This window comes from Rattus rattus, chromosome 14 (genome assembly GCF_011064425.1).
Source record: "Rattus rattus isolate New Zealand chromosome 14, Rrattus_CSIRO_v1, whole genome shotgun sequence".
Taxonomy (NCBI): domain Eukaryota; kingdom Metazoa; phylum Chordata; class Mammalia; order Rodentia; family Muridae; genus Rattus; species Rattus rattus.
The window spans coordinates 1,566,530-1,582,768 of record NC_046167.1 but is presented as its reverse complement, the minus strand read 5'-3'; the positions used below and the strand labels follow the sequence as shown (position 1 = coordinate 1,582,768).

The following is a 16,239-nucleotide window of genomic DNA, read 5'->3' as shown; positions in this document are numbered from 1 at the left end:
GAACCAGCAACTTCTTTTTCTTTTGAGACAGGGTCTCTCTATGTAGCCCTGACCATCCTGGAACTCACTAGGCTGGCCTTGATCAGAGATCTTCTTGCCTATGCTTCCCAAGTGCAAGGCTCAAAAGTGTAAGACAACATGCCAGCCAGCATCTTTTTGTAAATTTACATTTCAACAACAGGCGGGTAAACAGTTTTACAGCTGCAATGAAGAGGCCTGTGAGGCAGAAAGATGATTAGAGTGGTATTCGAGTAGGCCAAATGAAACCTCAGGGACCCTTTATAAGTGGCTAGTAGGGCAAAAGGTCAGCATTGATCAGAGCCACAGTGTGACTCAGCTGGCTACTGCTAAAAAGAGGAAGGATAATCTCAACACTAGGAAGACTGAGTCAGGAGGACTACTTTGAGTTCAAGACCAGAATGGGTTTGGGTTTCCTACCTTGCATCAGGGCAGCTAATGTCTCAAAGAAAGACTCTGCATCAAACCATCAAACAAACAAACCATCAGAGATGGAAGGCAGAAGGGAGATGGGGAGCGGGGTGGGGCCCACACAGAAGGCCACTAGAAGTTGAAAAGGGGCAAGGCAAGAGATTCTGCCCTAGAACATCCAAAAAGGATGCAACCCAACCCATGTGGTTTGCTATAGCCCAGGAAAAAGCATGGCAGATCTCTGAGCTCCAAAACTGTGATCATAGCAAGCTGTGTTCAAACACTAAGTTCATTTATAACTAAAACCTCATGCTTAAGAGATCATGGAAGCAATTACACCAAGAAAGAAAGGATAGTGTGTTTTCAATGAAATCTTCAGGTTGAGAAGCTGTAAATATTCTGGGAACACTGCAGACAGCAATGAGTGCACTCTTGACTCATGCCATCCAAGAATGACAGACCAGCTGCATAGTGCTCTCAAAGATGAGATCTCAAAGATGAGATGATGGTTTTTAAACAAAACAGAGAACACACAAGGAAACGTTTAGCCACAAGCCAAAGTAAGCGTGCATATGTAATACATGCATACTCAAATATATTCATTCTGGTTGTTTGTATGTTTGTTTTCAATACAGAAGAACAAACCCAGGGCCTTAAATGTTAGACAAACCATCTCTTATTGAACTACAACCCTAGCTATAATGCTCCAACCCCTTATATTTCTAAATTCTAAGAACAGATCTAGGTAACTTACTTAGGTTAGCCCAGAACTCATTCTGTAGTCCAGGACGGTATTCAATAATGCAAAACCAATATAGTTCATCTTACTAGATTTAAAACAGAAACAAAACCATGTTTCCTTCCACAGATGCATAAAAAGTAACAAAATCTATGATCTTGTTCCACAAACTGAAACTGTACAGTAGAAAACAACGACAATTTCTTATAAACAGACATCTACCATGTAAACTATTCATTTCACACAAATGTATCTGCCCTAAAGAAAGAAAAGCAGGAGCAATGAGAATGTTAAAGCACATAATGGCACTTGCTACCAAGCCTGACACCTGACCACACCCAAGGACCCACAAGGCTGGAGGGAACCATTCCTGATAGCAAGCCTCTGACCTCCAGACTGGGACACATATGGACCCACGCGCAAATAAATAAATAAAAACATAATTTTTAAAAATTAAAAAAAGCATTTGACTATGGAAGGATATGTATATAAACATTTGTATAAGTTTAATACATAATTGGCAAAATTATGAAAACAACCTATTTTCAACAACAGATACACAAACGCTTAACAATGGAAACCACTCAGCAATAAAAAGCAGTTACTCTTTTATATGGAACAATATGGGCAAATCTCAAGTAAAATACGTTATGTGAAAAAGCTGAACCAGAATGAAGGGGTAAGGGATAGGTGCATGACAGCATTCACAGAAATTCCACAAAATATAAACTACTCTATAATGGCAAAAAGCCTGAGAATAGGGAATGGGAAGGGAAGGTTTACAAAAAGCACAAGTTCCTTTCTTTATGTTTATGATCTCTTGGGAATGTGTGAAAATCTGCAAGATACTATTATAAGCTTAAATTATATGTAATTTATTTTACCTCAACAAAAGTCAACAGTCTGGCATGGTGGGACATACGGTCACCCCAGCTACTCAGAGGCTAAAGCACAGCAATGATGAGCGTAAGGCCAGCCCGGACAAGCTACCAAGGCTAACTCAAAATAAAGCTTAAGAAGAAACAGAGGAGCCAGGTTTGATTCCCAGGAATCGAAGACTGCTCATAGCCATCTGTAACTCCACTCCTGGGGAATCCAATGCCCTCTTTTAACTTCCATGGGCACCAGGAACTCATGTGGTACAGAGTCGTATTTGTCTATATAGTCACAATACTTGTTACCACTGTATTAGAGTACATTACTTCTATTTTTTAGAACATTTTTAAATTATTTTTTTAATCTTATGTGTACTGCCTGCACGTATGTCTATTGTGTGGGTATTAGATCTCTGGGAACTAGAAAACCACCATGTGTGTACTGGGAAATTGAACTGGGGTCCTCTTGAAGAGCAGCTAGTGCTTTTTTTTTTTTTTTTTTTTTTTTCTGGACCTGGGGGCCGAACCCCGGGCCTTTGGCTTCCTGGGCAAGCGCTCTCCCACTGGGCTAAATCCCCAACCCCGCAGCTAGTGCTCTTAATCACTGAGCCATCGCTCCAGCCCTAATACTTTTTTAAATTATTTTTAAAACTGTGCTTTTCTGCAACAACAATAGCCTCATGCACCTTGTATTTCCCACTCTTGACAACATCAACTATCCATAGGGGATAGTGAATAGACTTATGAACCATGAAGACTGACATAGGTGCTCTCTCTGTCACAGTAAAATCTCCTAGTGACACTCTTAGCAGGTGTGTGCCCTCCTCATTAAGCAATGCATGACTATACTTAAGATACAAGCTGCTACTGACTAAAAATGAAGCCAGAAGCCTTTACAAGCTGGTACCTGTGAGATGTGATTGATGGACGACTCCATCCTCCGCAGCTGAGAGGCCTGGATATCCAGCAGCTGGAGCACATTGTTGGCCAATGCATTTATTTGATAAGCAACACTAGCTAGAGATTGAGTTGTATATGCTTTGGTCTCTTCTAGAGCTTTCCTCTTGTCTGTAGCCTGAAATAAAAACAAAAGAACCAATGCTTAGCTAATTCTCATTAAACACACATTCTACACAACTACAGAATCATGTTCCCCCCATTTAAAAAGCTCAAATTGATTTGGCAAGATGGCTCCATGGGAAAGTGCTTGCTGTACAAGCCTGGTGACATGAATTTAATTCCCAGAACCCCCTTAAAGGTGAAAGGAGAAAAACAGCTCCACAGCTGTCCTCTGACGTCCCCAAGCACTCTGTGGCACTGGCACCCTCAAACCTATGCACAAAGTACACACACACAGTAATGACAGTAAGTAATTTTAAAAAAAGTTTGGAATTAATCTGATGATCTTGGGATTCTGGACAAGGTTACAGATAGCAGACTTTTTAAAACATTGGTCTTGTGATCCTGCACTATTTCTAAAGTCATCTATTTACTTTAGCCACTACTTATTGATTACTAAAAGTTTAAACAATTATGCAATCTGTGTTCTGAAATCGTCTTCTGTCTTGATTCTTTCTCTCGCTCTCTTAGTAGCTAGAAATACAAGAACAATGTTGAATAGAAGCAGCCATCCACACTATTAAAAGCAAAGTTGTTTTGTATTAAAACTCTGAATCTTCAGCTCCAAAAAAAAAAGAAAAAGAAAGAAAAAAAAAAAAAACTCTGAATCTTGTTCAGTGGTAGAGCACTTGTCTAGAATGTGCAAGTACCTAGGTTTTAGAATCAAACCTCAGAACTGGAGGGAGAAATGTAGGGTTTTCTACAGTTAAAAAACAATTAAAAAATATTGTTTACAAAGCCAAGTAGACTTTAATTTGAATTAGATAATTATTTTCAGTCATTATATTCTAGAATTTTATCTGCCTGTTTGTTTTTAATTTTCAACATACAAATCACACACATTTTTCCCATCATAGGAGTGGGAGGAAATGTCAGCACTGGGCTAACATCTACTTCTCCCCACCACCACCAAATACTTGTATGTTATTTTCCAGTTTTATTATAAAATCACATAATTACATACAGTCAATGAGATGTTAACAAAAACAATTCTACTCATAAACACTTAAGAACCTTTTCATCCCCATGCAATAAAGTAAAATGCAGTCTAACACAACAATATCATAATTAATCAAAGACAATATTTTACAGAGCTTCCAGTTTAAATTTTTAAGTAAGGAAAGAGTATCACAACTGATTGTTCAATTTGAAATGTCAGCCCTGAGGACATTCATAGAAGTAACATTATACGGACATACAGACTTAACAGGTTCTTTTAAGGAATATTTATTATGTATATATGTACATGTATATGCATGAAATAACAATTGATTTTCTAAAAGAGGCCATGCTTTTTGAAGTAGAGCAGGTGATTTTGTTACCAGAAAATGCATTTCAAGTCACCATTTTCCATTCATATAAACTATAAATTTGAACAGCAAATTTGCATACAATTCCTGCTGCCGATTATTTTAAGTTTGTAGCTACCTTAGATCCTTTTTTTTTTTTTTAAAGATTTATTTATTTATTTCATGTATGTGGATACATTGTCACTGTCTTCAAACACCAGAAGAGGGCATCGGATCCCCATGACAGATGGTTGTGAGCCATCACATGTTTGCTGGGAATTGAACTCAGGATCTCTGGATCTTAACCACTGAGCCATCTCTCCAGTCCAACCTTAGATCCTTTTAATCACCAACTGACCTTAATATGTCCCAGGAGCACACAAAATGGGTCACAGACTACTACACAATAAGAAAGTGTCCACAGAACTAAGACCAGCATAAGCATGGCAGCGCTCTGTTAATGCATGGCTCTGGGATCTGACACACCATGTGAAGCCCATTTGTCATCCCTGTCACACAACAGATGAAGGCTACTTAAAGGGAATCAAATATACACAGCTTTAAAAGAAAAGCTAACTGTTTAAAACGGCTGTACTTAAAATTAGCAACATAGTGAATACACTTAAACCATACAGGAAATTCCTTAGATAACTGAACTCTATGATCATCTCAACCATGACCAACTCTCTTCTGCCTCCTTCCTCATCTACCTGCAGACATCAAACTTATTAAATTGGAACTGATAGCTGGAGTAGAAACCTTGAAAGAAGTTAATGATTTCCTTAAGTCCTTTTCTGCCCACTCATGGCATCTTCAGAGTGAACGAGTGAAAAAAAATTTAAAAGATCTCTTTCACTGCCTAAGTAAACACTGCTGGCTATAAGCAATCCCAATCTTCCTTCTTCATCCTTCTATCTCCCTCCTTCCTCCTTGTCCAGGGAAAAATCACCACCATCCCCATCTACACACTTGTTTCATTTCTTTCCTCTTCCTTACTCTTTCTTTACCTACAGGTAAATCAGTCTCCCTTTTATTATGTCAATACCTGCCTTCCATAAAGAGAAGGAAAACATCCTCAAGCCAGGAGTGACAGTGCAGCTATTACAATGTAAGTAAGCATCTGGAAGGCAGGAAATGACTAGCAAGTCTGAGGACAGCCTGACCAACACTGGAGAACCTGCCTCACAAAGGAGGCCTGGGGACAGGAATGGGATTTGTGGCATACTCTGTTCTATAACTGGAAAGCCACACAGAATAATTGACCACCACTACACTTACACATATCTTCATATTTAACTGCATTTAGGAAACATTTTTAAGCCTTTGTAATCAGTTTCTATCTCCCTGGCATTGCTAATAGACAGATAACATGATTCTGAAACTTTAAGTTTTATCATAGTTACAGCCCAAGTAATCCCTTTAACATCAGCATCACAATGCATTTGTACTTTAAAAGGCTCAAGACACAAACTGCAGAAACACTGTTTCAGAAAAAACAAGTACATTTGAAACAGATAATTAAGTTCAAGGCCACCCTGGGATCATAGTGAGCTCCAACCCAGTCAACAGAGTGAGGCCTCCCATGTAAAAAAGAAACAGCAGAATGTAATTCACTGTTAGACAAGGCAAGTCCTAAACAAAAAGGGCTGTAAACAAGGCAACATGCCCACCATCCACCAGTGTGCACTCACACTGGGTGTGAAGAAGCAGCCTAGCAGTTATCAGAATGCACAGGTCATGCAGTAGTCAGATCTCACACTCCCCAGCCCAGGGAAACAGTGCCCGGTCACGTGACCTAAGCTATGCAAATCCCATTCCCCTTCTTCAGTCACACAGCATGGGCAACACGCAAGCCCTCTGTAACCCTGAGAAGTCTTAGGGAGCATACCACTGCTCACTATGGTAACACTAAGGCCTCTGCTGCACAGCTGTACTGATAAAATCTTTTGCCTAGAAGGACAATCCCTTTTCATGTCCCTCTTGAACTCCTCAAAAAAAGCTGACATTTGTTACATATTTATGTATTGTTCATATAAAAAAAATCATATTTAGTCTAAGATACTGGTTTTCCTTCCACTTATTTCTCTGCTGTTAACTAATCCATGCCTCATATAATTTTATTTCTTAAAAAGAATTTGATTGCAAAACACTTGACAGACTGCTGGACGGTGCAACCAGAAAATATCACAACTGCTTAAAATCTACGGTGTTCTTCACTTCTAGGAAACTGCCCAGAAGAAAAGCAAGGGTGGATGCCAAGAATATTCATATCAGCTTTATTTATAGCTGGAAAAAAACTAGAACGAATGTAAAGAAACAATTGACAGGTAACAAAAAAATTCATTTTTCCAACCATGTTACTCAAACATTATGTAAATATTTACCAACAAGGAGAGTGTATTAAGATCAAGATTTTAAAGCAAGAAGCAGACCACTGAAATTTATCAGAATAAGGTATTTATTATATAATTTCACTTAACATTAATGGTGTTGATTGAGGAGGCAGTGAAGATCCAAGATGGAGGATGGAAATCTAGTCAACTTGAGAAGCTAAAGCATCCAGCTACAGAAATAGGATTACAAAAGACAATCTAATGGGGGAGCTGTGCACTATAGATTTGCCACTTTATCTGGAGATGAGTCCGAGGGGCGGGACTACCGTCAGCATTGGGAAGAGAACTGGACACAGAACAAGAGGGTAAAGTCAGGTTGGGGCCCACAAGTCCCTGCATAATAACTCTTACTGCATCTAACAGAAGAACCTACAAATGGCAGACAGCATTGCTCACACAAATCCCTCTTTAGGCTAAGTCTAACCCACTGTGTTTGGCAACCATAAAGGGGAGAAGATTACGCAGCACATAGTCTGAGCTTGAGTAAACATAAACAGTAAAAACCCATAGTACAGTCTGCCAATATGGTACATCTGCCTATCTCTCTCAGACACAGAGAACTTAGGAGTAAAGACAGCAGCAAAAGCATGCCTCAGTCTGCCATGCTACAGCTGTCTGTCTCTTGTGACCAAAAACAGCTACTGGTTACTGTCCTCGATGCTCTAACAAATACCTGACAGAAAAGCAACATAGGAAAGGGTTTGGCTGAGCTTGAGACAGTCCATCAAATGACTGCAAAGACACGGAGGCAGCAGAAATGTAAGCAGATAAATGGTCAAACTGCCCCACAGTCAGGAGTCAGGGGACAGGAGTGTGAGCCTACTGCCTGCTCAGCTCACTTCCTCCTCACTGTTTCCAGAACAGGACTCCCTGGCAAGCAGGGGACACTCTGACTTTTCCTTTCTTTTCCTTCTGACCTAGTGTGTTTCCTTTTTGCTTTCTCTTTTTTTCTAGCGTATGCAGACTTTATCTTATTGTTGTTATATTCTATTCCTCTTATATTCAAGCTTATCCATATTACTGAGAAGTCTCGATTTTTTTATTCATTCATTCATTCATTCATTCATTCATGTTCTTCTGGGGACTCAATTGATGGACTTGCTGTATGCTCAACAAACAGATACAAGGTTATAACTCTAGACTTTGGGTGTTTTGTTTCTAATTTGCTCATTTTTCTTCTTCATAACAAACATTTCTATCCCTCTTTATTCTCTAAATCTTACTTGCCTCCATTTTCCCCTCTCCCTGTCACCTATCGTTTATCTCACCCATTTATTAAATCAACATTTACAGTACATAATTTTTAACTTATTGATATACCCTGTTTGCCATTTTCTATTTTATGATCATTGGTGATATATTGTTGGACTTTAAGCCAAAAGAATCTACAAAGCAAGAAATGCAGGTCATAACCAAAACCAAAGAACATAAAATAAGCAAGGCAATAATATGACACCTCATAAAACACATAACAGTCAGGTATGCTCTGCCCCACAGTTGCCTGGCAACAGCCAGGTATGCCTGTCACTATAAAAGGGGCTGCTTGCCCCCTCCTCACTCTCTTGCTCTCTTGTTCTTACTCTCTTCCCTCTTTGTCCCTTCTCTCTCCATTGCCTTCCCCCACACTTGCATAAAACATATCCTCCGTCTCTTTATCTTTATATACACACACATCATTTGCATCTAAGCAAGCACAGACATAAGCAAAAAGAACCTGCCTCTGCCACTTTCACTTTCAAGTGTCAGAAATACAAAGCAAGGGCTAGGCATGGTGGAGCAAGCCTTTAATCCCAGAGCTTGGGAGGCAGAAGCTGATGGTTCTCTATGAGCTCCAAGCCAACTAGGGTTACAACTTTATTTCAAAAAAAGAAAAAGGCAAACAAATATTATAAAAGCTATGGGGGGAAATCCACTAATTCACCCACAAAGGCAAGTACATCAGAAAAATCTCAGCACTCTCATTAGCAAACCTAACAAGAAAGCACGAAATTAGTTACCAGCCTCAAGCCTGGAATCAGTCTGTGGCTGAGTCGGAGAGGTCACCCACCAGAGCTGCTGAGGAGCTGCATAGGCAAGGTTCGCCCTCACAGATCTGCGTGTGATGTGTTATGGACAAAGAGCTATCACTAAGTTAAAGAGTGACAGACAAGGCCCAAGGACCACTGCAGGGCTCTGGTCCCTTCCCAAGTCTTGTGCTGAGCTTGTGGAGACGGCAGCTAGTGAGAATAAAATCACATTATTATGCTGGTTATACAGGAAACAGAGCAGCACTTTAGAAGCCTTGGGAATGCACATTCCTCACTAGAGGGCATGTTTGACTAAGATGTAGAGGTGGATCAGGACATTTTCCTATGAAACCTTTTGTAGTACAAACTTCTGGTTTCTTTGGAAAGTCAGAGGTGTTGGATGGTGTTTTGCTGAGACAAACACATGAAGGAGTGATTTCCTGAAGCAGACGCAGGAAGGAAAGGATGTTTTGCTAAAGCAATCATACGAAAGGATGCACAATAAAGGATTCTTTGCTCACATCATGCATGTATTGGTTTACCTTACATTGTGCACTTGAGCTCCATTTTTGGGGTCTCATAGAGAGAAACACACACAGAAAAAAAAAACTTCTGGTGGTGTGCTGGCAGCTTCTTGCTGCTTCCCCAGACTTGGGTGGATTGGCAGAGTGATGTCAGCTGATACATACACATGGAGGACACATAGACAGACTCAACAGACAGTGACAGGAGGTCTTGGTCTCAAGTCTTCACTGATCTTTGCTTCGCTGAGAGAGGCAGGGCAAAGTACTGCCCCTGGCATCCCTGATGGTCTTAAGCCCACCTATTGATTCAGCTGAGACTTGGCTGATCCTGCTGGGTCATGCCACCACTGCTGCTCTCCCAACACTACTGAACTGGACCGCTGGTATTATTCATGAAGTGTTTGTGAGTGGATTGACCAGTTTGCTGGTGACCTATGTGATAGTTTGTATATGGTTGGCCCAGGGAACTATTAGGAGGTGTGGCCTTGTTGGAATGAGTGTGTCACTGTGGGTGTGGACTTAAGACCCTCACCCTAGTTGCCTGGAAGTGAGTATTCTGCTAGCAGCCTTCAGATGAAGATGTAGAACTCTCAACTCTGCCTACACCATGCCTGCCTGGACGCTGCCATGTTCCTGCCTTGATGATAAAGGACTGAACCTCTGAACCTGTAAACCAGCCCCAATTAAATGTTGTCCTTTATAAGACTTGCCTTGGTCGTGGTGTCTGTTCACTGAAAACCCTAACTAAGACAACCTGTCAAGTAAACTGCTTATTTCCTGACAATGCAAATAGGATTTGTTCCAAAGAACAATTTCTGAACAGGTCCACTTCCTCCATATCCTAATAGCCTTTGATGAGTGGTAGGCTAGAAGGGAGGTTAAAGTGTTTAGGAACCATTATTAAAAATAGGGTTAAGAAAAATTAAAGCCTACAACCTTTTATTAAATAAACTTTTGTAACAGATGAATGGAAGGAAGGAAGAAAGGAACTATTTTAAGGCCTAAAAGTGAATAAATGCCAACAGAATTGCTAGAGCACCAAACCTGTCTCAGAAATAAGGCATCACAAGATAAGAACAACTAAGGCAGTTTACATCCACCAACTCAGAATCATGGGATGCAAAAAAAAAAAAAAAAAATCACTGTATTCCACGGTATGAATGAGAAAACCGCCTAACACTACTAGGGTAGAAAGAAAAAACAATAATTCAAGCAACTAAAAAGTCAATGTAATTACAAGAACTGACAAACCTCTCTCAACAATAACCCTAAATGCAAATGGGCCAACCTCACCAGCAGAAAGACACGAGCTGTACTTAAAGCAGAGTCAGTTCTTTGTTGCTGCCAAGAAATCCACCTGACCAGCAAAAACACCCACAGAAGGCACCAAGGAATAGACTGATCAAGCAAACAGTAAACCAAGCAACTCTGATACCTTATAAGGTATATTTCAAACCAAAATTAGAACATTTTTAAAAGCTGTATTATATATGAATAAGTAAAGCAATCATCAAGAAGGAGGTATACAACTATACGTCTAAATGCACCAAAAATTGGAGGCTCGTAATTCTATAACATAAACAGTGGGCATAAAAGGTCACAAAAGCCCTTTTTAACAGAAATTAGAGAAGTTGGGTATCCCACCCGCTCTCATCATTATGTAAGACTAAAGTCAACTAAAGACTAAAGTATGTGATCTAAAATCAACAACAACAAATAAATCCCCGAATTAGGCTACACCATAGGTCAAATGGATCTATAAGGTATTCCATCCAGCAGAATCAGAATACACATTCTCCTCGGCAGCTCGGGAGATATCATTAGACTGACCAGACAGCTCAGTGGGTAAAGGCACTTGCCACCTGATGACCCCAGTTTCATCCCAATAGCCACACGGTAGAAGGAAAAACTGATTCCTACAAGTTATACTCTGATTCATACAGTCAACCATGGCATACACATGCCCACACACAAAAATGAATAAATATAAAATAAGTTCATTAATTAGCTAAGTTACAGACTACATTGTAGTTCACAAAGCAAATCATAAAGATTACAAAATAATCAAATTTCCTGTATCTTACAAGATCAAAGTACAATAAAATAGGAAATCAATAGCAAAATACAGAAACTACACATAGATGAAGACTGAAAAATACACTAATGGGCCAGTGAAGAAATCAGGAATAAAATTTAAAGATTCCTAGAATCAGGGCCTGGAGAAATGGCTCAGCAGTCCTGAGAGCACTTTAGGGACCCAAGTTCATTGCCCTGCAGCCATAGGGCTGCTATCTGTGACTCCACCCAGTTCCAGAGGACATGCCTCCCTCTCCGGCCTCTGTGGACACAAGGCACACACTGCCAACATACAGCCAGGTGAACACTCATACACATGAAACATAAGACTGTTTTTTTTAATCCTAGAAATAAAAAAACAAAGGCGTAACTTCCTAGAACCTTTGGGAACTAGCTAAAATAAAAGGTTCATACTACTTATAACAAGCATGCTAAATGGGAAAAACTACATCAAGAACAGGTAAATGTGCCCATTCTTGCCACTGTTTCAATGCAGTATTCAAAGTCATAGCTAGAGCATTAATACAAAGAAAATTAAATCCAAGCATTCCTGCTGACAGTCTGATGGAGGCCTTTCTCAATTGAAGTTCCCCTTTCCAGGTAACTCTTAACATGTCAAGTTGACCAAAAAAAAAAAAAATCCAGAACAGCAAGTACCATTATCAACCGTCAAGTACTTAGCGTGGACTGACTACTACACTACTCTATTTGCCAGGTCCCATGGCCTTTGTAGGGACAGAATGACATGGTTCCTGCCCCCAGGGACAGGGACAACAGGCGTGTCCTCCAGTGTCCATGGCTGCGGTGGGTGTAAGGGTTGTTTGTTTAATGATGTACATATTTTACGTTCCTCCTTCAAGGAATCTGTTAACATTAATGACTCCATGACAGTCAAGAGACAGCATGAGTCCGGAAGGCGGAGTTGTGGCTAATGTCTCAGCAAAATTGGAACCACTGGGATCTTCAGGACAACCCTGTGGGGTTGAATTCTGTGAAAAAGAATTCTAAAACCATGGTTTCAAAAATAGATAATTTCTCAACTATAAAAAATATAAGGATACAATAAAATGATGAGGGGCTTCATGAATCTAAAGGAACAAAAACAGCTGTGCCATGAGCCAATTTGTCAGAAAGATACTCAGGAAAAGTTAAAAAGAGATTTAAGGGACGGTGGTTGCAGAAAATCCCACCCAGGAGAAATGGCTCAGTGGTTAAGAGCACTGACAGCTCTTCCAGAGGTCCTGCGTTCAAACCCCAGCAACCACATGATGGCTCACAACCATCTGTAATAGGATCAGATGCCCTCTTCTAGTGTGTCTGAGGACAGCGGCAGTGTACTCATATATAATAAATAAATCTTGAAGAAAAGAAAAAAGAAAAAACAAAAAAGAAAATCCCACCCAGCACAAAGTTAAACCTAGGTGTGTGGTAGAAATGGTAATTTCAAGACCAGGTCCCACCCAGCAAGCTTACAGTCAGTGTTTAACAGAGGCAGGCAGATTTCTGAATTCCTTTGCAAAGTTAAAAAGAAATGTGTGCTTGCTTTCTCCTAAGAATTAAGAGGCTAGGGTCATAGGATGCTGATTCATAGGAAAATCAAAAGGTAACCCGGAGTAAATGACTGGATTGTTGTGTAAAGTAAAAGACTGGGCTTATGATCCACAAGAGATGAGCTATCCAGAGGATTTTTTTTTTTTTTTTTTAAAGAATATCAAGAAAGAACTGCTTGGAGAACTGCCTTGAGCAGAACATAGAGAGGCAGATATCTAAAGATCCAGAGAAACCAAATCAAAGAAAGAAAGCAGAACAAAGAGACTGCAAAGCAGTCTGCAAAACTGTCTGAAGCAGAACATGGGTTCCCAGCTTCAACCCAAGATTTGACTTCGAGGTATTTGTTTTTGTCTCTCCCAAACACCCTTTCCTCAGAAGCCCTCTCCAAGCCGAGGCTGGCTGTTGACAACTACTGACTGGCAAGTCTAGCTGTGCTCACTGGATAGTAATGGAGCGGGTAGATGGGGCGGAGTGCTATGGAAAGTTGTCTTCCAAGCATGACAGGGCTGTTAGACTGAGCTCATAGCAGCATGATCACTGCTCAGGACTGGGTCAGCCAAGCTGGGAAGAAATGAGTCAACAGCAATGGGAGGGAAACAAATAAAGGTGGGGATGAATATGTTTAAAAAAATATACATGTACAAAAATGTCACGAGACTATTATAAAATATATGCTAATTAAAGATAAAAATAAGAAACAGAAATAGCCAATAAATATTTAGAAAACTAACACAAACACCAGCAAGGATGTGAGAGAAAGGAACCCTACTGATGGACACACACTGCCAAGCCTACCAACCTGTTTTGGATCCCTAGCATCTACTATGGAAGGTGAGAATGGATCCCTCATGCTGTCCCTCTGGCCTCCATATAGGCATGCTGTGGAATTCCCATGTTAAATGTACACACACGCAAGTAAATAATAATTTTTAAAGACATAACTATCACATGCTCTTGAATAAATATGAGTCTTGCCAGAACTAATGAAGATGAGGCAGGACTTCTGAACAAATTACCAAGCTCCATGGTTTGGCAAGGAAAGAGGTGATGTTACTTGGGACAAATTCTGACCCCATCTGAGAAACAAAAGGTAATAGAATATGCTATCTGGGAAGGAAACAAAACTAAATAAACAGGGGGAAAGGGAGAAATACTGATCCCTAACTGGCCAGCTGGTGGTCCCTATACAAGTCCCTAAAGGAGGCCTTAATGACAGATTGGGATCCAGAATAGAAGGCATTATCTCTATTCTATCTTAGAGAGTCTCAGGGAGACCAAAGCTAAGCCTTTAAATCATTCACAAATTACTACTATCTGCCAGGAGAAAAAGGAGAAGAGACCCCTGTGGCTTTCCTATAGAGGTTGGGCCATGAAAAAGTTTAACATAAAGATGAGATCACAGAAAGAAGAACCCTCAAAGGATAACATTTTTACTCAGTCAGTCCCTGATATTCAAAACAGTCTTCAAAAATTTGACTGTTGAGCCAAGCAAGCCACTAAATGATTTGGCTCAGGCAGCTACTGTAGTATTCTATAACCTATATCGGAAGCAGGAAAAAATAAGGAGAAAGAAAGGCACACACAAGCAGCATAGGGAACTGCTGGCTATCATAGGAACTCTTCTAGGAACATAGTCCAGGTCAGAGGGCCCTCCTTTCTCCTACTAAAGAGAGGCATGTGGGACCCTGTTACCAGACAGGCATAAAAAAATGTTAAGGTTGAGTGAGTTCAGACCCAGGAATCTCTGAGATTTGAGATCAGCAGGAGTCAAGCCGCTCCCTATCCAGTCCTGTATCTGTTCTGGAACACTGAATCACAATACCTCACTGAGAAAACCATGGCAATCAGTCACATAAGGAAAACACCTAGAGTCCTTCCTCATGCAAACAGAGTGTCAGTAATATCCCAAACTGAGCCAACAGCAAACATCTACCCTAAATCCTACATGACTTCTAAATGTTTATAAAGTCACTATCCACATGGAATAAAGTGCATAAGTTATTTTACCAAGGATCATCTGACAGTGGCTGTTTTTACTAAGGTGTAACACTTAGTAAAGAGTTCTCTCTCCAAAGCATTCACCACTGAACCTTGGACTTGCTTGGCTGGCCAGGCTCATGCCACCAGCACTGCTGTCGCTGCTGCTACTGCTACAGTAGCAGACAAGATCCAGGACCCTGGCTACCTGCCCTGTACAGGCCATCCAAACCTCCTCCTTTCTCTAAGAGCTGTAACACTTTGGCATTTACAGTCAGACCAGAGACCCATGGAACTTATTTATTTGTCCCTGTTCTACCTCACCCTCCCAGGCAAACAGGGAATGACACCACCCAAGCAGAATTATAGAAGTAATTCATTGCTCAGAACAAGAAGGGAGATGATCCGGTAAGCCAGGAAAAATGAGGCAGCTGACTCTGAAGCTTAAAAATGGCAGTCTGGGATATTAAAGGTCAAAGTTATGGAGAAAAATCTCTTGGTAGCTCCTGAGAGATACCAATATTCCCCTGGGGAGCTAGCTCTGGGTGCACAAGAAGAGTCAGCTAGACCACTGCAGATGGTTTCCCACAGTCAGCCAGAGTTACCAAATCCCAAGCTCTGGGATCAAATGCGTGTGATAATAAATGATAAAGCTTGTTACTTAATTTTTATGGAATCATGGAAATAAGAGCCCAATGTTGAACTAATTTATGATAATCCCAGAGCATGGGGGTGCAGGGGCAGATGCAGGCAGACCTGAGTTTGAAGCCTGCCTAATCTATATAGTGAGTTCACATCAGTCAAGACTACATAGTAAAATTCAGTCTCATAAAAAAATTAATAATAATTACATTGATCAATATGGTAAAAACATTTAAGAAACCACTGTGAGGTTACATACTGCAACCCTAGCATTTGAGAAGTGAAGACAGGAAGATAAAAAAAATTCAAGATTACCACTGGCTACATTAAAGTTTAAAGCTAGCCAGGGTTCCATGAGACTGTCTTGAAAATAATAAGGAAAAGAAAATTTTAGAAAGAAATAAAAATGAAAAAACATTTTGAACAAATATAAATCTTTTCCTAAAACCTCTGATGTAAAAACATCACGTTTATTTCATAGTACACATGATACCTCTTCATTCAAAACAAAAACCTATGAGATAACACCATGCCGCCTTTCTTCTTTTGGGGGTATAGGGACGTACATGGGAATGCGGAAGTAAGAAAATAGGATGGGTGGAAGAAATATTCAACTTTA

General features: G+C 40.2%; 1 protein-coding gene across 10 annotated transcripts in view; it reads right to left on the bottom strand.

Annotated features, from left to right (window-relative positions):
- Positions 1 to 16,239, bottom strand: part of Abi1 (abl interactor 1) — a 78,581-nt gene that overhangs the window by 43,061 nt on the left and 19,281 nt on the right. For all 10 annotated transcript variants that reach the window (XM_032884383.1, XM_032884384.1, XM_032884378.1 and 7 more), the window contains exon 2: positions 2,951 to 3,118. In XM_032884383.1, the coding sequence (XP_032740274.1) occupies positions 2,951 to 3,118 (168 nt within the window). The remainder of the gene's footprint in view (positions 1 to 2,950; positions 3,119 to 16,239) is intronic.